Source organism: Oncorhynchus kisutch, linkage group LG17 (genome assembly GCF_002021735.2).
Source record: "Oncorhynchus kisutch isolate 150728-3 linkage group LG17, Okis_V2, whole genome shotgun sequence".
Taxonomy (NCBI): domain Eukaryota; kingdom Metazoa; phylum Chordata; class Actinopteri; order Salmoniformes; family Salmonidae; genus Oncorhynchus; species Oncorhynchus kisutch.
The window spans coordinates 68389991-68411758 of record NC_034190.2 but is presented as its reverse complement, the minus strand read 5'-3'; the positions used below and the strand labels follow the sequence as shown (position 1 = coordinate 68411758).

At 41.2% G+C, this 21768-nt stretch overlaps 3 protein-coding genes and 1 non-coding gene across 9 annotated transcripts; 1 reads left to right on the top strand and 3 right to left on the bottom strand.

Moving 5' to 3' along the window:
• Positions 1 to 6079: 6079 nt before the first annotated feature.
• LOC109908178 (pancreatic progenitor cell differentiation and proliferation factor-like) lies at positions 6080 to 9642 on the bottom strand. Its single transcript, XM_020506716.2, has 4 exons — positions 9460 to 9642; positions 7521 to 7702; positions 7190 to 7283; positions 6080 to 7026 (listed from the first exon to the last, which is right to left on the bottom strand). The coding sequence occupies exons 2-4, from the start codon at positions 7651 to 7653 to the stop codon at positions 6900 to 6902; spliced, it is 354 nt and encodes a 117-aa protein (XP_020362305.1). The 5' UTR covers positions 7654 to 7702; positions 9460 to 9642; the 3' UTR covers positions 6080 to 6899.
• Positions 9643 to 10078: 436 nt separating this feature from the next.
• On the top strand, positions 10079 to 10150 carry trnae-cuc (transfer RNA glutamic acid (anticodon CUC)). The gene has a single exon. It is a non-coding gene; the product is annotated as a tRNA-Glu (tRNA).
• A 114-nt stretch (positions 10151 to 10264) lies between these two features.
• Positions 10265 to 16189, bottom strand: LOC109908566 (tumor protein D53 homolog). 2 transcript variants are annotated; one of them, XM_020507232.2, is made up of 8 exons: positions 15964 to 16189; positions 15378 to 15493; positions 14991 to 15139; positions 12988 to 13089; positions 12391 to 12417; positions 11348 to 11392; positions 10992 to 11040; positions 10265 to 10874 (listed from the first exon to the last, which is right to left on the bottom strand). In XM_020507232.2, the coding sequence occupies exons 1-8, from the start codon at positions 15974 to 15976 to the stop codon at positions 10791 to 10793; spliced, it is 585 nt and encodes a 194-aa protein (XP_020362821.1). In that variant the 5' UTR covers positions 15977 to 16189; the 3' UTR covers positions 10265 to 10790. The 2 variants fall into 2 exon arrangements, with proteins under 2 accessions (XP_020362821.1, XP_031650319.1); XM_031794459.1 differs by lacking the exons at positions 10265 to 10874; positions 10992 to 11040 and adding an exon at positions 11054 to 11225.
• A 477-nt stretch (positions 16190 to 16666) lies between these two features.
• On the bottom strand, positions 16667 to 21521 carry LOC109908177 (dnaJ homolog subfamily C member 5). Of its 5 annotated transcripts, none has more exons than XM_020506714.2 (6): positions 21328 to 21521; positions 20159 to 20211; positions 19840 to 19977; positions 19469 to 19682; positions 19063 to 19234; positions 16667 to 18874 (listed from the first exon to the last, which is right to left on the bottom strand). In XM_020506714.2, the coding sequence occupies exons 3-6, from the start codon at positions 19953 to 19955 to the stop codon at positions 18768 to 18770; spliced, it is 609 nt and encodes a 202-aa protein (XP_020362303.1). In that variant the 5' UTR covers positions 19956 to 19977; positions 20159 to 20211; positions 21328 to 21521; the 3' UTR covers positions 16667 to 18767. The 5 variants fall into 5 exon arrangements, with proteins under 5 accessions (XP_020362303.1, XP_031650316.1, XP_031650317.1 ...); XM_031794456.1 differs by having other exon boundaries at positions 21430 to 21482; XM_031794457.1 differs by having other exon boundaries at positions 19042 to 19234; positions 21328 to 21474.
• Between the last annotated feature and the right edge of the window lie 247 nt (positions 21522 to 21768).

Here is a 21768-nt window from a genome sequence, read left to right as displayed (position 1 = left end):
CTGGCTGCCTACGGTTACATGTTTCTGGCTGCCTACAGTTACATGTCTGGCTAGGATCAAAATGTAAAAGCTATTTCACAATCAGGGCATGGAAATGGACCAAGCATCCAGTTGGAAGGAGAACTTAGTCCTGTCTTGACCTGGCGAGAAGGTACCAGAAGTATGGTCTGGATTTCCCTCTACCATGTTTCACATGCAGCAATTTATCAGACCTCTGATGCTGATTGGGGTTGCGTTATAACTGAATCATAACAATAACTTGCTTATTCTTAGAAACATATTCTTAGAAACATATTATTATAGCGCTATAACACCAACTTACTATTTGTATTACATAACTTATTCTCCAGAGTTTATTCTTTATAACTTTATGCTTCTGAGTTTCCCAGAAACATGTGGAGGTGACCTAAGTGGTAGTTCACTGCCAGGAGCCCTCTGTTGTTGTTGCGTAAAGACGTAACTGAGCTTATCATCAATCACTTCCGGAATCTCTGTGTTAATGTTGAAATTTCACATTGGGACACGTGTAAATACTCAATACATGATCCCAGTGTGTACACATTCTCCCTGCGTTCAGAGATTGGTGGCCCTGGCCACAAACCAACTGAGACAGTGATACAAAAAATGTGTTCTTTCCCACTCATAATACTTATAGGTTACGTATCTATTATTTTTAAAGGGTTAAATGGAAGAACATCCTGACCTTGGCTTTGGCTTTGGCTTTAGCCTTAAACCTAACCCTAACTCTAACCCTAGCTTCGTGTCCACATCCCAGTTCAACCCTAACACTAACCTCAACCCTAAGTCTAACCCTAGCTTCATGTCAACATCCCAGTTAAACCTAACACTAATCTCAACCCTAACTCTAACCCTAGCTTCATGTCTACATCCCAGTTCAACCTTAACCCTCAACCTTAAAACTAACCCTAACAAATCATATTAACATGTATTTGTTACATACACAGTTTAGCAGATGTTATAGCGGGTGTAGCAAAATGCTTATGTTACTAGCTTCTATATATGCAGTAAAATGTCAAACAAGTACACAAATAATTAATACAAAAATACAAAAAACACCCAACCAGAGTAATATTAATGCTGTGTCTCACTCCTAATAGACTCCATGTTACTGTGACATTGTTTGATGTGGAGAACCCCATCATCCCACATCCCCTCCATTCCTCCACCTCCCAACTCTACTGTGAAAGTTTGGAGGCTGCATTCTAGCTCAGTAGATCTAGTGGGTCACAGCTCAGACTCGGCCAGGCAGCTATAGGTTTGCCCTAGATTCCCCTTATATCACTGAGCCCATGATGAGGGACTGTCTATCCGGGACTACCGGGCCTGCTGCCACACAAGGCCCAACCTGATACCACATATAACAATGACATCTGAACCCACTCACCTCTTGCCCACTTTACGTAATGTCTGTTTCTCTGTCTGTTTGTCTTTACCTCTCGCCCTTTCATACGGTAGTGAAAGTGATATTTGTGTCTCTCTCTCTCTCAACCCCCCCCCTCTCTCTATTTCTCACCTACTGTGCTCCCCTAAACTTTGAGCAGGGTAACCTACAATATCCTCTGTCCTGAGGTAAAATAAGGAGTGCCAGTCACAGCGTATGCTCGGACCATGCGTGTGCTGGATGCGAGATTCCCATGTCTGTAGGTGTGACAGATTTAGAGACTGGAATATAATTAGAAAGGCTAAATCCGGAATAGCAACAGGGAGCGCAGGGGGGGGGGGGGGTGCGTTGAGTGTATTTGTTGAAGGTTATGGTGTTTGTTGAGGCAATGGTATTTAGGTGCTTAGTCTTTAAATCACACATTGACACAGGTCAGGTGCTCTGAACAATCTTTGTCAGTCACATGTTTAGTTATGTTCCAGGTTCTTGTTTTGTTTGAACCCATTTTAAACTGTTAATAAGGATTGCTCCTACCGTTTTTCTGGCCAGTAATGTTCATTTCCTGTGTTCCAGTGGCTGAGTAAGATAAGTTCAAGATTATTTTCTTAAAGCTCTCCCGGTTGTACAATGGCTTCTCAAACTAACGGATTTCTTCCATCGAAGGAGAGGAGGACCAAAATGCAGCGTGGTTAGAGTTCATGTTTTTTAATAAGATAAACTAAACATGAACACAAATTACAAAACAACAAACATGGCACAAACCCGAAACAGTCCTATCTGGTGCAGGGAACACAAAGACAGGAAACAACCACCCACAAACCCCAACACAAAACAAGCTCCCTAAATATTTTATTTTACTAGGCAAGTCAGTTAAGAACAAATTCTTATTTTCAATGACAGCCTAGGAACAGTGGGTTAACTACCTGTTCAGGGGCGGAACAACAACCTCATCAGCTCGGGGGTTTGACATTGCAACCTTCCGGTTACTAGTCCAACACTCTTAACCACTAGGCCAGAGACAATGACTAACACCTGCCTCTGATTGAGAACCATATCAGGCCATACATAGAAACGGACAAACTAGACACACAACATAGAATGCCCACCCAGCTCACGTCCTGACCAACACTAAAACAAGGAAAACACAAAAGAACTATGGTCAGAACGTGACACAAACCTTATTTTCTTCAAACACCGATTTGGTGTTTGGTTAATCTGGTTCAAGACACCTGCACTATCAACTTCGATGTCACAACATGTAACATGTATGTACAGTTGAAGTCCGAAGTTTACATACACTTAGGTTGGAGTCGTTAAAACTCGTTTTTCAACCACTCCACAAATTTCTTGTCAACAAACTGTAGTTTTGGTAAGTCGGTTAGGACATCTACTTTGTGCATGACACAAGTCATTTTTCCAACAATTGGTTACAGAGTGGATGTATTTCAAGGTCTACCTTCAAACTCAGTGTCTCTTTGCTTGACAACATGGGAAAATCAAAAGAAATCAGCCAAGACCTCAGAAAAAAATGTGTAGACCTTCACGAGTCTGGTTCATCCTTGGGAGCAATTTCCAAACGCCTGAAGGTATCACGTTCATCTGTACAAACAATAGTACGCAAGTATAAACACCATGGGACCACGCAGCCGTCATACCGCTCAGGAAGGAGACGCGTTCTGTCTCCTAGAGATGAACATACTTTGGTGCGAAAGTGCAAATCAATCCCAGAACAACAGCAAAGGACCTTGTGAAGATGCTGGAGGAAACAGGTACAAATGTATCTATATCCACAGTAAAACAAGTCTTATATCGACATAATCTGAAAGGCCGCTCAGCAAGGAAGAAGCCACTGCTCCATAACCACCATAAAAACTACGTTTTGCAACTGCACATGGGGACAAAGATCATACTTTTTGGTGAAATGTCCTCTGGCCTCATGAAACAAAAATAGAACTGTTTGGCCATAATGACCATTGTGATGTTTGGAGGAGAAAAGGGGAGGCTTGCAAGCCGAAGAACACCATCCCAACCGTGAAGCATGGGGGTGGTAGAATTATGTTGTGGGGGTGCTTTGCTGCAGGAGGGACTGGTACACTTCACAAAATAGATGGCATCATGAGGGGGAAAGATTATGTGGATACAGTGCCTTGCGAAAGTATTCGGCCCCCTTGAACTTTGCGACCTTTTGCCACATTTCAGGCTTCAAACATAAAGATATAAAACTGTATTTTTTTGTGAAGAATCAACAATAAGTGGGACACAATCATGAAGTGGAACGACATTTATTGGATATTTAAAACTTTTTTAACAAATCAAATACTGAAAAATTGGGCGTGCAAAATTATTCAGCCCCCTTAAGTTAATACTTTGTAGCGCCACCTTTTGCTGCGATTACAGCTGTAAGTCGCTTGGGGTATGGCTCTATCAGTTTTGCACATCGAGAGACTGAAATGTTTTCCCATTCCTCCTTGCAAAACAGCTCGAGCTCAGTGAGGTTGGATGGAGAGCATTTGTGAACAGCAGTTTTCAGTTCTTTCCACAGATTCTCGATTGGATTCAGGTCTGGACTTTGACTTGGCCATTCTAACACCTGGATATGTTTATTTTTGAACCATTCCATTGTAGATTTTCCTTTATGTTTTGGATCATTGTCTTGTTGGAAGAAAAATCTCCGTCCCAGTCTCAGGTCTTTTGCAGACTCCATCAGGTTTTCTTCCAGAATGGTCCTGTATTTGGCTCCGTCCATCTTCCCATCAATTTGAACCATCTTCCCTGTCCCTGCTGAAGAAAAGCTAGCCCAAACCATGATGCTGCCACCACCATGTTTGACAGTGGGGATGGTGTGTTCAGGGTGATGAGCTGTGTTGCTTTTACGCCAAACATAACGTTTTGCATTGTTGCCAAAAAGTTCCATTTTGGTTTCATCTGACCAGAGCACCTTCTTCCACATGTTTGGTGTGTCTCCCAGGTGGCTTGTGGCAAACTTTAAACAACACTTTTTATGGATATCTTTAAGAAATGGCTTTCTTCTTGCCACTCTTCCATAAAGGCCAGATTTGTGCAATATACGACTGATTGTTGTCCTATGGACAGAGTCTCCCACCTCAGCTGTAGATCTCTGCAGTTCATCCAGAGTGATCATGGGCCTCTTGGCTGCATCTCTGATCAGTCTTCTCCTTGTATGAGCTGAAAGTTTAGAGGGACGGCCAGGTCTTGGTAGATTTGTAGTGGTCTGATACTCCTTCCATTTCAATATTATCGCTTGCACAGTGCTCCTTGGGATGTTTAAAGCTTGGGAAATCTTTTTGTATCCAAATCCGGCTTTAAACTTCTTCACACCAGTATCTCGGACCTGCCTGGTGTGTTCCTTGTTCTTCATGATGCTCTCTGCGCTTTTAACGGACCTCTGAGACTATCACAGTGCAGGTGCATTTATATGGAGACTTGATTACACACAGGTGGATTGTATTTATCATCATTAGTCATTTAGGTCAACATTGGATCATTCAGAGATCCTCACTGAACTTCTGGAGAGAGTTTGCTGCACTGAAAGTACAGGGGCTGAATAATTTTGCACGCCCAATTTTTCAGTTTTTGATTTGTTAAAAAAGTTTGAAATATCCAATAAATGTCGTTCCACTTCATGATTGTGTCCCACTTGTTGTTGATTCTTCACAAAAAAATACAGTTTTATATCTTTATGTTTGAAGCCTGAAATGTGGCAAAAGGTCGCAAAGTTCAAGGGGGCCGAATACTTTCGCAAGGCACTGTATATTGAAGCAACATCTCAAGACATCAGTCAGGAAGTTCAAGCTTGGTTGCAATTGGGTCTTCCAAATGGACACTGACCCCAAGCATACTTCAAAAGTTGTGGCAAAATGTCTTAAGGACAACAAAGTCCAGGTATTGGAGTGGCCGTCACAAAACCCTGACCTCAATCCTATAAAGAATTTGTGGGCAGAACTGAGAAAGCGTGTGCGAGCAAGGAGGCCTACAAACCTGACTTAGTTACACCAGCTCTGTCAGGAGGAATGGGCCAAAATTCACCCAACTTTTGTGGGAAGCTTGTGGAAGCCTACCCGAAACATTTGATCCAAGTTAAACTATGTAAAGGCAATGCTACCAAATACTAATTGAGTGTATGTAAACTTCTGACCGACTGGGAATGTGATGAAAGAAATAAAAGCTGAAATAAATCATTCTCTCTACTATTATTCTGACATTTCACATTCTTAAAATAAAGTGGTGATCCTAACTGACCTAAGACAGGGAATGTTTACTAGGATTAAATGTCATTAACTGTAAAAAAATATATAAAAAAATAAAAATAAAAAGAGTTTAAATGTATTTGGCTAAGGTGTATGTAAACTTCTGACTTCAACTATATGTAGCCTGCATGTAAGAGTCATGTCTAGAGGTCTCTTTTGCTAAATAGATTTTTATCTCAATGAGAATAACTTGTATAACTATACAGTATGTTCAATTAAATGGTTAACTACAGTAACTGGAGTAAACATTGTTGATGACTTCAGTCAGTGTAAAACTAGTGAACTCTTCCCATTAACTCCATGCTTTAATGAACAATCCTGAAAGTGTATTTTATTGGATACTTGTTGATATAACTAGGTGTTGACTCCATGCCAATATGTTGAGATCATAGAAAGACTGTATCAAAAATATAGTTGACATTCACTTTAATCCCCAAGAGATTGTGCGAAACAATATGAATGACTGGAGTAATGCAGAATGTTCCACAGGTGGTTGATCTATATTTCAGAACAGAACAGGTGTAATGTATTATATAAGCCATCATCTTTATAAATTAGCTGTTGCTAATCACATTGCAGCCTAACCGGGTTAATTCCATTCAGCAAGTACATCAACACTGGCTGGCAGCATGTTGAAATACAGATTCTACACATCAGTAATGACATGACCAAACCTGACAATGGAGATCTCAGGATTGTTATCGGGTTACATATTGTGGATGCAGAACTGCTCCTTCTAAAGTCTGTCTATCCCCTTTCATCAGAGCCATGGACACCTCACATGTTCAATATAGTGGCTATTAGTTATAGGAATATTCACTCTTGTTATAGAAAGGAAGTTATTATAAACTACACTTTCTCACTAACTAGGCTAATCAGGTGAAATAACTAGAGAGCAATTTCTGCCCTAATCTTTTCTGTGTGTAAACTTTATAGACTAAAATATTAACAAAAAAATATATTTAGGGATTTATGAAATACAATTCAAGAAAAATGTATTAAATACTTTGATTTATTTAACAGGAAAAAGCATGATATCAGACAGACATTTGGGGAAAAAAACTTTGGCTTTTTTAGTGTTTAATTATAAAAAGATAGAATATAATATTCATAAACAAAGAGGGAGGAAAAGCAGCCTCCATCACTAAAAGGTAAAAAAAAGTAGTCTCCGCTGCCTCCATCTCCATGGGGTGGTGAGGAGTGGGATGTTGGGCGTTGAGGAGAAGGAGTTAGGAGGGTGGTGGGCTCCCATGTTCCATCTTCCCAGAGTCGCTGCTTTCACTGAGCTGCCTCTTCAACACCATCTCCCTGGCAATACAAGTCACCTGACCGTTGTTCACCGTGTATGTTCCACTCCTGCAACAAGAGGGAAATATTGTTTAGACAGAGGTACATGGCTACAATTAGTAACAACTGGTTACTCAAAATTAGACATACAAAGAAAGGAGAAATCAAGCACAACATTTAAACCATGCATGGATCTGATCCATTTATGTGACTCTTAGGTTAGTGAACTCACTTCTGTTCAGATCCAACCATGCTGCCAGGCTGGTTCTGTTTGTTTGCAAAGAAGAAAGAAGACCACCAGTGACCAGAGTCCTGTCTCTGCAGACCTAAGAAAAATTGAAAAGGAAGATTAGGAACCTGGTCAGATCAAGTTGCAGAGAGATAGAGGATATGTTCCTAAATAAAGGCATTTGTCAGAGAGAGTGAGTTGAAATGCACCCCTTTCCTTACATACTGCACTACATTTGACCAGAGCCCCAAGGGCCCTGGTCGAAAGTAGTGCACTATGTAGAGAATATGGTGCCATTTCAGAGGCACCGTTGCAGTTATCTGATCATCTGTACCTGGGGGGTGTGGAATGACTTCGCCAGCATACTCAGAACTGCCACAAGAGCTGTTGCTAGAGGTGGATCCTATGCGCCTTCTGTAGTAATCATGGGTGGCGATGAGAGAGCCGGTAGATGGAATTGCTGCCATTTTCTTCGACCTTTCCTTCAAAAACACTCAAAGATGGATGATGGGAAACCTTAGGGAGAGAGAGGAAAGGAGAGAGAGAAGAATGAATTATTACGAGTGTGGAAACAGGAACCTTGCAAGCAGAGGCAAGTGATACTGGGATGAGCCAAATAATATTGTCTATGAATGCTGCATGCTAGATCTCACTGAATGTGCCATAACACAACATCCTGAACAAAGACAAAAAGCTGTGCAAAAGCCTTTGTGCAAATTGACAACCTATTTCATGATTACTAGCATCATCCATTAACAGAAGCCTATCATTAGCCTATTATAGGCAGGTCTCAATGTTGGCTTAGAGAGGTGGTAGAGGTCAACAGTTGAGAGTCTGATTTCAACACCATGTTCTGAAAATAACTGGACAGTGCGGGGCCCGGGTTTGCTGGTATAATGTCCCAACTTCCGGGAACCTAGCCAGGTAACAGAGTGCTGTGCACCAGCTAGGTGCATGGCAGGCCTCAACACTGGGGCTAACCGCTACAGGACCTCTAAGGTACAGACCAAGCCACCCGAAAAACAGAATATAGCAGTAAGCAGGACTATACAGGAATCAAAAACCTTTTTCTAAGAGAAAGGTTGCCAACAGTTCAACTGTGGTAAACACTCACATCTCAAACACTGCAGTGGAATGAAACAAAAATGTGATTTTACTCCAACCAAACTACATTACTATAAGCAAAAGTAAATAGTTGACTGAGAAGCAACCTCATGATTACATGTTCGATGCTAAGTCAGTTCTATCATGTCCAAACAGGACAGAAGCTCTTGTCCAGATGGCTGGGGATTGCCAGCCTAATTCTCATCTGTGCTACATAGGCAGTTGCAAAAAAAACATCTCAAGGATAAACCAATTCCCTTCGCACAGTGGAAAAAGAAAGTTTAAATAAATGTTTACTGCTGTGGGGCACATTAGATGTGTGAATGTGCATCCGCATTACATTCATACTGTTTTACTGTATTCTAGTCAAGGCTCAATCTTTATAACTACTGCTGTAGTTACCTTTAATATTCATATATTCATATACTGTCCAAACTGTATATACTGTCCATACTGTATATACATACATATTTATATTCCGGACTCTGACATTGCTCATTCTGATATTTTTTGTATGTGTGTATATTGTTAGGTATTAGTGTACTGTTGAAGATAGAAGCATAAGCGTGTCGCTGTACCTGTGATTACATCCACAATGTATATGTACAGACCAATAAAATTAGATTTGATTCATGCCAAAAGGATCTGTGCTATCCCAGGTTCCTTGGGATGTCCCTACCCTATTGAAGTTTAAATGTAAAATGGTTAAGGTAAGGGTTAAGATTAGGTTATGGTTAAGGTTAGGGTAAGGGTTAGGGAGGTCCCAAGGATCCTCGGGAGCAAAGACAATGCCAGCAGGGGACCAATACAATATAACCTCACGTGCAGCACAATAAATGACAGTGACACTGGCAGGTGCATAATAAACAGACCATCCAGATAAAATATAGATGCAAAGAGACTAAAACATCAGCAGTCAAAATCCACATACCACATACTTATTACATTATTAAAGACAATGTGAAATGTGCATTTGTAATGATTAGTGCCAGGACAATAAATACAATATTATTTAGTACCATAGCTCTTTCTTTAATAGGTCAATATATAGGATTGGAAACACATTGTCCATTATTAGACCATATAGGTTATACAATTGACATTGAAGATGGAAAAGTCAGAGGCCCATATTGTTTGCCTTAATCTAAAAGCAATCAAATCAATCTTACCTTTTTGTTTGGTGATGCTGCAAAACAACAAAGGATTGAGGACGAGGGTCGGTTGGCAAAGATCTGTGAATTACACTAAAGGACTCGTATTGCCCATTTGTGGGTATATTCTCTGAAAGGACCCTTAAAGGTCTTTATGGTGTCGTCAGTGTAGGAATAGGCAGGCTACTGAAGAGCGAAAGGCAGGTAGCTTTATACAGCGCAGGATATGACGCCTACTGGACGAGCTGCTCATGGGCGTGGACAGGGCCCTTTTATACAGCGTTTGCACCAGGCAAGGCAAGCACTCAATGAAATCGCAATCATTGGTTGCAATGCCCTTGCCACGTTAATTCTGTGGAAACAATAAAAAACACGAATAACTGAGCATAAGTCAGCGAACTTTAACCCAGTGAATGTTCTGATTCACTGTTTTAATTTGTTTTTCTAGCTATGGCGTGGAATTTCGCATTTAGGAATTAATCATAACTCTAGCAGAGCACATGCCATGATGTCATTATCAACATTTTTATTTTCAGTATTTGTAAGATGTTTGAAATCAGACTAGTGTAACAATTGTCCCTATAAACTGTATAATATCTTGTTCAAGGTTAAAAACTGTGTTTATTTCTCTCAACTTTCCCTGGTGGTCTAGTGGTTAGGATTCGGCGCTCTCACCGCCGCGGCCCGGGTTCGATTCCCGGTCAGGGAATACGTTTTTCTTTTGACAAAAATGACTGTTACTGTGAAACAGCAATAATCACGTTTATGTATCTCGTTAGGCTAACCGTTATGTTATCCAAAATCATTACACATGAGACCAGACCACATATAATACGTTTTAATTAAAAATTCTCAAAGTACAAAAATACTTCACTGTACATTTGGGATTGTTATGTTCTTAGAATGCAGTAGCAGGATATAAGCCAACAGTAATATTTTCCTTCAATCAACAGGACAATATAAATAGCTGGATATTGGAAATTCTATTTAGACATTTTAAATTAATGAATGTTTGGAACCAACACTGACAAAGCTATACAAAATGCATTACTCCTATCTCACAACTGAAGCTACATTCTATAAAATTGTAGAAAAACATTTGCACCTTGATGACATTCAATTCACAGTATGACATTTTAAATCTCTCCCACCCCACTCCAACAACAACAAAAAAAGTTAAATATCTCTGCATTGCCCACACGGAATCCATAGAAACTGTATTTGGTAATTTATTCATTCATCAACATCCTACAAAATGTTTAATGTCTGATGGGGTAGTGTGGACAATGACATCAGGTGAAAGTGATTAAAGGAGTATAGATGGAAGAGGGAAAATTAGGTGGATTATGTTAGAAGGAACCACTGTTCTGAGATGGGCTTCTGCCAAACCCAGAGACATTTCCGTCATTCCCTCGACTCCCGGACACCTTGTTCTGTGTGAGAGACAGGAAACAGTAGAGAGATGAGGAATTGAATATCAAAGACGAGACAATACAGTATTTTCTGATCTTTGTGCTTGTTTGTGATTGTGAGAGAACACAGACACTAACCTTCACGCTTCCCACCATTTCTTCAAAGGACTTGAATGTATTGGAATGTCTAAGGCAGAAAGATAAATGATCTCTAAAACAATTTAAATCACTTTGAGGTAGAGAACCATTTCAGGTTAAACGATTCACTGAAAGATAAATCAAACTAAATGTAACTTTTTTTACTTGCAGCATTAATGTAATTATAATCTCGTTCACCAGAGTCTTCCTCCCCAAGCGCTGTTCGCAATTAGCCTGGGGAGGAGGTTAATATAATTCAAATGTCATTCACCGCCTATGGAGGTACTGCAGGAAGTAGTAGTAGGGCAGAATATCAGGGATGTCAGAGAGTGAAACAGGCGGGCCCAGTGTCTTACCTCATACTCATAGCAGGCACACTGATGGAGTGGCTCAAGGAGGGGCTGGTGTTTCAGAGAGCAGAAAGAGAGACAAAGAGAGATGAGTAAAAGCAGTACAGCATGTAGTAGGGCAGGCCTACAGCAGTACAGCGTGTAGTAGGGTAGGCCTACAGCAGTACAGCATGTAGTAGGGCAGGTCTACACCAGTACAGCATGTAGTAGGGCAGGTCTACAGCAGTACAGCGTGTAGTAGGGTAGGCCTACAGCAGTACAGCATGTAGTAGGGCAGGTCTACACCAGTACAGCATGTAGTAGGGCAGGCCTACAGCAGTACAACGTGTAGTAGGGCAGGTCTACAGCAGTACAACGTGTAGTAGGGCAGGCCTACAGCAGTACAACGTATAGTAGGGTAGGCCTACAGCAGTACAACGTATAGTAGGGTAGGCCTACAGCAGTACAACGTATAGTAGGGTAGGCCTACAGCAGTACAGCATGTAGTAGGGCAGGCCTACAGCAGTACAACGTATAGTAGGGTAGGCCTACAGCAGTACAGCATGTAGTAGGGCAGGCCTACAGCAGTACAACGTATAGTAGGGTAGGCCAACAGCAGTACAGCATGTAGTAGGGCAGGCCTACAGCAGTACAACGTATAGTAGGGTAGGCCTACAGCAGTACAGCATGTAGTAGGGCAGGTCTACAATAGTACAGCATGTGAGCAAGAACAATAGATAATATCAGTAGCAGCTTAATTAGGTGAAGGGTGAAAGGTCAGCAACATTAATTAACATGCATCTATCAGCAGTTCACTCAGGTCTAAACGAATGCAACACTTCACCCAGTAGTTAGTTATAGTTAACTAGTTAGTTAGTTTATGTAGATCACTCAGGTCTACGGTAATATAGTATTGCAGGGCCGAGGAGCCTGGACCCCGAGGCTAAAGCTAATGCAACAGTCTGAGAATACATCACATTGAAATCAAGATGTTTTATCATCACAAAGCTTCAGAGGTGAGACAATCTGGTGCAGTAGGCTGGAGGCCAAGGCACTCCTACTATCCTTACCGAGGTGGGCTTGGCAAAGGCAGTGCTCTATCCGGTATGTGTGCAGCGTCACAGGAAAGAGATGGGGATGGAGAGATGGGTCAGATACAGTAAAAGAGGCCACATGGAGGTGTAAATTGGCAGTGCAGTGTATGTGTGTGTGTGTGCGTGTCTCTGTGGGTTTGTGTGTGCTTGCCATTAATGGAAAGCAAAAATGCATCACATCGGTAGCTACCCTTTACACAGGCTCCATTTAAAGGCTTTGTAGGAACAGTACAGTAGATAAACAGATATTGTTGCCAACTAAGACAGGCTGATCTGATTGGATTAAGGCTGTTGTTTTCTCCCTAGCATTCATAAACAAGTCTGCATGAAGAAACCTTTGTCCTCAACAAATGTGTCCTGTGAAGATGAACTGCATGAAAATAGCTGAATATACAGTATTTAGCTGGATTAAAAAGATGGATGGATAATTTAACAGATTAAGAAAAGAGATGACGAATATGAAAGGTGGCCTCAATAGTGGACAGATTAATTTTAGAGGTGGTAAAGGAAGATGGAAAGAATGGGAGGATGTATGGGAGGATAATAAAAGAGTAAAGGGAAGGCTGAGGGTACCTCATTTCTCCCAGTCTCCTTGTGATGGCCACACCCATTGTGGACATGGCAGCAGTGCTGATCTGTCCTGCATGAGAAATAGTGTCATGGGTCATCTTATACCTAGAGACACAGAGAGGGAGAGAGTGTGTTGATTCACTGTTGTGGTCATCCTGTCTGTGTTGGCGCCCCCCCCCCCCCTTGGGTTGTGCCGTGGCGGAGATCTTTGTGGGCTATACTCAGCCTTGTCTCAGGATGGTAAGTTGGTGGTTGAAGATATCCCTCTAGTGGTGTGGGGGCTGTGCTTTGGCAAAGTGGGTGGGGTTATATCCTTCCTGTTTGGCCCTGTCCGGGGGTGTCCTCGGATGGGGCCACAGTGTCTCCTGACCCCTCCTGTCTCAGCCTCCAGTATTTATGCTGCAGTAGTTTATGTGTCGGGGGCTGGGGTCAGTTTGTTATATCTGGAGTACTTCTCCTGTCCTATTCGGTGTCCTGTGTGAATCTAAGTGTGCGTTCTCTAATTCTCTCCTTATCTCTTTCTTTCTCTCTCTCGGAGGACCTGAGCCCTAGGACCATGCCCCAGGACTACCTGACATGATGACTCCTTGCTGTCCCCAGTCCACCTGGCCATGCTGCTGCTCCAGTTTCAACTTCCACCTGACTGTGCTGCTGCTCTAGTTTCAACTGTTCTGCCTTATTATTATTCGACCATGCTGGTCATTTATGAACATTTGAACATCTTGGCCATGTTCTGTTATAATCTCCACCCGGCACAGCCAGAAGAGGACTGGCCACCCCACATAGCCTGGTTCCTCTCTAGGTTTCTTCCTAGGTATTGGCCTTTCTAGGGAGTTTTTCCTAGCCACCGTGCTTCTACACCTGCATTGCTTGCTGTTTGGGGTTTTAGGCTGGGTTTCTGTACAGCACTTTGAGATATCAGCTGATGTACGAAGGGCTATATAAATAAATTTGATTTGATTTGATTTGATTTGATTTGTTGACTATATGAAGTGCCAGGAGTTTTTATTGTTGAAAAGGGCAATTCACAATCTCTATGTCACTGAGGTACTGTGTTCAATTACCCAAATAGTGGTATTCTATTAATATTTGTATATCGACCACATCCTCACGTTCCACTTTTGTGTCTCCTCCCATTCCTTAAAGTAGATTTAGAATTTGAACAACAAAAAGGAACATCTCTGAGACAACGTCACAGTAACGAGCTCCGTGCAGCAACAGCAGCAGCAGGACAAATGGAGTGAGCATGGATGGACATTTATGTTTGAGTTATTTAGCAGACGCTCTTATCCAGAGTGAATTACAGTAGTGAGTGCATACATTTTTCGTACATCATCTTCATCCCTGTCCTAGTGCATATAGCCAGATACTCCCACCTCCTCTGTTTTCACCAACTGAAGTGCTTCCTCCCTGGCCAGGCCAGCCATAGCCTGTTGTGTTAATGCTACTGCCAGTGTTAAGACAGGCTATTAGACAGGCTATTAACAGGCATCTGATCCTAGTTGACCTCAAAATCCCATCAGCTGTCCCCACATATTACTTGTTAGTTGACATGTGAGAACAACAACACTTTTGGAAAACCCCATCTTGGAGAACACTAAGTACCAAACATGAGTGTGCCTTTCAGGAGTACCCAGCAACTATGACGCCAGGCTAAAACAGGGTGCTGACGTTGCATGCTTTTCCACAACATTCTGCCAGAAATAATAATAGCTACAATAGCTTCTTTGGCAGGCATGGTTGTTGTTTGACCTTTGCCCAACTTTTACTCACATTAGGTCAGAGTCAAAACCTCCCTGGTTCATTTGGCTCTTCATTAGTTTGAAATCTATTCACAGTTTTGGAAGTTTGACTTCAATTCTGAAACTATTCTGAAGCTATATCAGATGTATTATTGTGAAGCTCTTTCTAATACCTCAGGTTATTTTAAGACATTTTTCTGGTGATGGTGTATAGGTGGTTGAAGCAACGTGATATCATGATGGCATCTCACACGAAATACTTACATGTTGGAGGTCTGGACTTCATGCCAGCCTTTGGACATGTTGTGTTTAATCTCACTGAAGGGGCCCATACCCAGCTGCCTCTTGATGTCCACCGCATATTTCTCTTTGGCCAAGAGCACCTGCCGCAATGTCTGCATCTCATCCTCTGTCTGAGCAGAACAAAATGACAGAAAAGTTTACCTTCAAGGAACCAGAGGTAGTAATAATAATTGGATTGGAAATTATTCTATGACTTGTCTTTTTCCATTCATTTGGGTACGATGCTAAATTAAATATTTACAAAGTATTAACCTAAGAGACACATTGATCAAACATGAGTATGACAATGTTTGACAACATGAAGAATGGGACAAAATGGCAACGCTGGACAGACAGAGGGAATAGTACCTTTGCTAGCTCCATCTTTAAATCATCCTCATCCTCCTCTGATAGACAGTTAGTCAGACCATTTCTTGATATTCCAATGGAAATGTTCCTTGGTGAAACATTCTCCCCACTGCAACCTTTTAAAGGAGTATAGATGTTACTGTCTGAAATGCAAACCATAGATGCTTTGGCATACATTTTCGATCAGTTGTTGACATTAATTACAGTAGCTACTGGCCATTCAAACATACAGTTCATCTTTATGAAGTAAATAATACATGTATGTAGTCTAGTCATGAACGCCACGTTAGAAGGACAGGCTGAAAATGTCCTGAACAAATGTGTAGCTACATCATGTAGGCCAGCCACTGTGTTGACCCAGGACGTTGTACTCATTTTCGCCCAGTGCGCTGTCCATGGTAATGAATTATATGGCTACCTGTAGATCTAACAATAACATTGCGTGTAACCAATCACGGATAGCAGTAGAGGCTAGGTAGTCTAATATAACGTATTGTATCTACCCGCGTGATTCTGAGTAGGATGTCAGTTGGTAATTAAACAATTGAACAATCTAGACTTAGTAAATTAAATGCAACCGACTTACCTTGCCTATTCATGATCAGCAGACTTATGAAAAACTCAGTTTCACCTGGTACGTATTTTCCGTGTTCAAGCTAACGTTGCTCTTGCTAAATGGAGTCCAATCCCTACTCTTCGATACTAGATCTCTCAAATGCTTCTCTATGCTCAAATTCAGCCTCACGCAATGGTTTACATGCCTAAGCCATTTACAGAAAAGCGAAGAAAACACTATAATGTAGTCTTATTGGAAATGTAATGATGTTTATTCAAGAGGAAAAAGAAATATGTAATTATGAGAATGAGAGTTACTCTTCCGCACGTGTGTGATAAATGGGGAATGAGCTCCGGTTTGTTAAACAAATAATAGGTATTTAGTATACAGAAGATGCGCCACATTGATAATCGATGCTATTTTACAGTATAAGCTACTTTCCCAATTAATGTCGTAAGAACGTTGCTGCTAATGCGGGAAACTCAATTTGGGCACCTGTGCAGATTGCTGGATCTTTGGGAAAATATCCATCAGGTGGTAAAATGAGCGAGGGCGCGAAACAGAGGATTCCACAGCACGGGCTCTGTCTCCATCTACTGGCAATATTAATGCACCAAGCCGCCTTTCATATTCTAGTGTTGGCTTATTTGAAGGTCCTGGTAGGCCTACGAGAATCATATATTTGTAGCATACTGTAGAAGCATGATAATTTAAATGATAAAGAAAACAACAGTAAATGTTCAGGAACATTTATTTAACAACAGCAGATCAATGACCCACTTTGTTTTCTTTCACACACACATTACCATGCTACAACATAAAGGTCCAGATTTATACGTAATATTTAAGTGTATGTACAACAGACCTTAACCATTAAACCATGCGTTGCAAAATTTAATGGCCACATCAAAATAAAACATACCATTTATAACTATAGCCGTTCATCATCAAAACATGACAAAATAAGTTAACTTAAATAAAATAAAGTTCATAAAATTACTATATCATTATACTATATACTATGTCATCTGTATCGATACATTTTTATGGAACCATTTCCTGATCATTGGTCCAGTAGTTTTTTGAACTCACATTGCATTCAACTCATTTAACAATTAGCATTTTCCAACATCTCAATGAAGAAGCGATAACAGGTAGGTATATCTATGGGGCGGTTTCTGAGGAGGGCACAGCAAACACTGTAAAAGGACCACACATATCAAACAACCATACCATCAAAAGCAGAGGGCAGATGAGAGGAGCTCAGACATCCATTGTAAACCATTTAAACATAATTGGCATTAATGAAACAAACAAATGAAGATAATGGCAGGTTATGCATTAGTTACACTTTACATATATTTAGTTGTATATATTTATATTAAAAACATAAATCTATTCTGGTTATAGGATAAGAGCTGCCTGTGGTAGTGCTAGCCCACTGATGAAATTACTTATGACCTAAGAAAGTACCAATATCGACACTCAAAATTCAATGATGGTAAAAAGAAATTAACAAAGCATTGGACAATTACAACACTTCTGAATTCCCTTCAACATAATTATAAAAAACAAGATGATAATATTCTTCAAATGCTCCCAACTTTTCCCTACACCCATACAGTAGTCTTTTTGATCACATCTAAACATAAATGAACAGTGCTTGGAATGAAAATATGTCCCCCTCTAATTGGATCAGGTCATGGTCCTTGGGTTAGACAGTGTGGGGTAACACTCGGAACCACAAGAAAATTAAGCACAGGTAAAACATAAAATAACTGGATATTGAGAACAACCACTCAAATGTGCAGAGAAGTGTTGCTCAGAGATGTCTGGGTCACATCCCAACAATCCAACGGGACTGTGGGTGGCACAGTGGCAAGTAAAACTAAACCAAATATACATGACTACATATGTTAACAAACCTATTTATCTTCTGGTGTTAGTCAGTTCTTCGATGCAGGGAAGTCAGGGGCAAGATTACAAGCATTCAATTCAGATTTTAGGGGCAGGACAAAGCAATGCTTCCTTCACACAAGAACAGACCAAACCAAGCCAATTAAATTCAAGACCCACTAAATGTTAAGAAAGCAATGTCACCATCAGTATTTCATGATATTGCTGTCATAAAATGCAGCTTGTGTGCCCTGCCCTCCCTTCTACATGCACAGATCTCAGCACAATATAACCACAATGCAATGGGAAGGGCACAAACACAGGTAAACAGGAGTCCAAATCTATGGGTTTAAGTGCCATCAGCTGATGGCAATTTTAAACTGAGAATTGTCTAGCTCTATTTTGAATGTTTAATGATGATGTCATGCAGCAAAGACAATGAACAGAAACACCTCACTATCCACAACCTCCCTGAACCAAACCTCTCTTATCAGTGAGCAAAAACACAAAGTAAACTGTGCCCCAAATGAATCACACTCACATGTGCACCAACAGTATGAATTTTTAAAAAATGAAGACAATTATTTATTTATCTCAAAACAGTGCATGCTACACAATGACATGAAATATGGATAGGGGAATGTGGGGTTGGAGGTTTGTGAGGTCAAAGGCCAAAGTATATGAAAGAACAAACGGAAGGGAAGCAAATGTTTTCTTTCTCTTTCTTCCTACATTGAGGTGGGAGTGGACCACTCTGGAGCGGGTGGAAAGGGGAGGTGTATCTTAAAGAGTTCTGTAGGTGGACCACGCTCACTCCTCCATCTCCTCTCCAGGACTTGGCTCTCTTTGTGAAGTTTAAACAGATTGCCCTTCTCATTCATCCTTTTAAGGTGGAGCAGGGTAGCAGGCAGGGCCACAGGCCAGGACAGGGGTGGAGTTTAGTTGAAGCCCATGTCGGTCTGATAGGTAGAATGGTGACCATCTGACGTCAACTGGGTGGTCTCTGTCGCTGATGGCTGCACCAAGATTGCTTCACCACCAGCCTCTGTCAGAGAGAGAGAGAGAGAGAGAGAGAGAGAGAGACACACACACACACAGTAAGATATACATGGTCAGTAATGATGGCACTCCATAGTAAATTACCATGCAATTGAAACAAGTCAATGGTCAGTGATGAAGTGATTTGTATTCATGCAGAAACATGTTTCTTACACAATAAGCAGTCGATCTCACCTCTCTCATCAGACTGCATCTGGGCCTCCAGGTCCTCAGGGGACACATAGAAGTCAGGCTCCTGGCCCTCTGGAGGCCGCGGTTTACACTTCCCACAGCAGCAGTTACAGCAGCAACACAGGCAACAACAGAAGTAGCAGCCAGTGGCCAGGCCACAGAACACAAACAAGGCCTGCAGAGAGAAAACAAGGCAGTGTGTGTGTGTATGTGAGAGAGAGAGGTGTAAGAGTGATCAAGAGAGTGTGGCAAGAAGATAAAACAATAACAATCAAGGAAAACAGTGTTAAGAGAGGCTTTGTTTTGTTTTTACAGGGTTTGTGTTATAAAATATGCCATTTAATCTTTAACAAAAAGTAAATTCTACATGTTGACCCCCCCACCTCCCTATGGCACCTCGCAGTCTCACCTTAGCCCACCAGCTGGACAGGACAAAGTAGGTGTTCACGTTCTCCTCGCCAAACTGCTCAGCCACGTACAGTCCCAGGGAGCCGTACTTGTCATAGATGTTCCGCTTGGTGGGGTCGTTCAGAATGGCATGGGCATTGTTGATCTCCTTAAACTTGTCAGAAGCTTCCGGGTTATCTGGGTTCTTATCAGGGTGGAATTTCAATGCAAGTTTTCTAAGAACACATAAGAGTGAGAATCAGATAGTACCAATTAACAAAACATAAGACTATATTTATATGTGGCACAACTCTAGAAAATAATGTGGCTATATTTTTATTGATGAGTATTAGTATAACTGCTACAGTAAGTGGCTGCGCCTCTCTGACGGACCTGTAGGATTTCTTGATATCGTCGGGAGTGGCTAGCTTGTCAATGCCAAGCACAATGTAGAGTGATTCACCAGAGGTGGAGAGTGAGCGCTGCCTTGCCTGTTCTTGTGCTGCCATGATGCCTCGCGTCCTTCACAATCTGAACACAGAGAAAAGGAAGGATTGCACATGTTTATTTACCAATGAGTCATCATTACACTATTTTTCAGCCTATAGCACCCTGTGTGTTGACTGAAGCAGTGTATTTTTCATTGTCACAAATATGTGGTTCTGCCCCAAAATCACTAAATACTCCCACACTCCAGGAATCTATTGCACACCTTATATCCCTACCGCCACTCCAAAATGGTGTACTCTCAGCAGGGTTCCTACCCTGTAAGAGGAAAGAGTAGAGTAAATCATCTCACTGTGAACCTAGATGCCCTCTTCCTTTCGACAACAGATCAGACAACCTAGTCACATATTCTTACTGTATATCTATTGGGTTTCTACTTAGAATAGGCCTACACATGCCAGGATCCTGTAGCTATTACTAAATCAATAACAAATTAATTTACATGAGATATGAGTGTTGTCATTCTCAGTCACTCAGTGTCTAATTGAGAACTGAGGTCTCACACAAATCACTGATATTAATTGCAATGTGTACCCTTCGGAGGTCTCTTTTCAAAGTAGCTACTCTGTCAAATCTCTCACTGTCAATTGTTTGGATTGTTGATAGGAAATCTGTAAGAAGTTAACGACAAATCACAAACATCAAGATGCTACAGCTTCAGACTGCACAAGGGCATACAGCATTCAGAAAACGTCAAGGACCTTCTGCAGTGACAGTAAGGCCAAAATGCTTAATTTTAAGCATTTTCCATCATATGCCTGTCCCTGAATAAAAAAAGACGTAAACTCAAATAATGTACTTAATTGGATCCTACATCTCAAGTAATTAGTGTAAATGGTGAGCCTTTATGTGATGTGGTCCTGGGGAGGTGAATCGTTATTGACTTCCAAGGAAGCAGCTGACCATAGATAGGCTAGATTTATTGAGATGGCGCACTAGCCGTAAAATACCCTTTCTTCAACCTCCAGACAAACTATTAAAATTTTTAGGCCATGACACAAATGACTGACCAAACAAATTGTCACAAAAGACGACAAATGTAAAACCCGTAAGCTCTGAGGCTGTTAAAATCCGTACACTATAACGCTGTTCAAATAAATGGAATACATGATCATCATTCATGGAATGTCCGTTTGCTATAAGGACAACTAGAATATTATGATATATATATTCAGGATTATTTTTTGAATCTGTAGCCTAAATGCGATGCTTGGAGCGATTAATCTATGTAGCTGCATCAGCACTGCGCAGCATCCATGTTGGATTGTTGCTGGCCTTCTCTAAATGCAAGACAGGACTCGCTCAAATCAGCAGTAATTTTCAAGGGCAAGGGAGAATAGGTTTAAAAAATAAACAATCCACATCAATGCTTACCTCTTGAAGTCGGCTTTGATGCGCTGTATAGGGAAATGATCCAAAGAGATATAATAACGGTGTCTGATTATGGTTTCATCCCAGAGAACCGCGCGTACTCACCAAACCCAACCATGGACAGCTGCAGCAGTATACTGGCCCCGCCCCCGAACACCTTCCAATCGACCTGCGCGCCGCACGATCATTGATTGGGATGCCCCTCAGCCTTATTACTGCATTATAAACTAATGTTTACTAAAAATAAATAAACATAGCTACAACGTGATGAAGTAATTTGCATTTTAAGGACTTTTGAAGAGATGTAATACAGTAAAGTAGGCCTAGGTGATTCTCAACCAGATACCCCCTCAGAGAAAACCCAAGTATGCCTACCCTTGCAAAAAAAAAGAAGTGCAGCAACTGTAGTCGACTGTGGTATTTTGGATGCAGTAATTGCAGAAT

Coding starts and splice junctions, on each gene's coding strand:
- LOC109908178 (XM_020506716.2), bottom strand. CDS start 7,653: ATGGCAGCAATTCCATCTACCGGCTCTCTCATCGCCACCCATGATTAC. Junction 7,284..7,520: donor AGTCATTCCACACCCCCCAG/GTACAGATGATC, acceptor AATTTTTCTTAG/GTCTGCAGAGACAGGACTCT. Junction 7,027..7,189: donor ATGGTTGGATCTGAACAGAA/GTGAGTTCACTA, acceptor CTCTTGTTGCAG/GAGTGGAACATACACGGTGA.
- LOC109908566 (XM_020507232.2), bottom strand. Junction 13,090..14,990: donor GAAGTCCAGACCTCCAACAT/GTAAGTATTTCG, acceptor CTGTGTCTCTAG/GTATAAGATGACCCATGACA. Junction 11,041..11,347: donor GTGCCTGCTATGAGTATGAG/GTAAGACACTGG, acceptor TTTCTGCCTTAG/ACATTCCAATACATTCAAGT.
- LOC109908177 (XM_020506714.2), bottom strand. CDS start 19,955: ATGGCAGCACAAGAACAGGCAAGGCAGCGCTCACTCTCCACCTCTGGT. Junction 19,683..19,839: donor GATATCAAGAAATCCTACAG/GTCCGTCAGAGA, acceptor ATGTGTTCTTAG/AAAACTTGCATTGAAATTCC. Junction 18,875..19,062: donor GATGCAGTCTGATGAGAGAG/GTGAGATCGACT, acceptor TCTCTCTGACAG/AGGCTGGTGGTGAAGCAATC.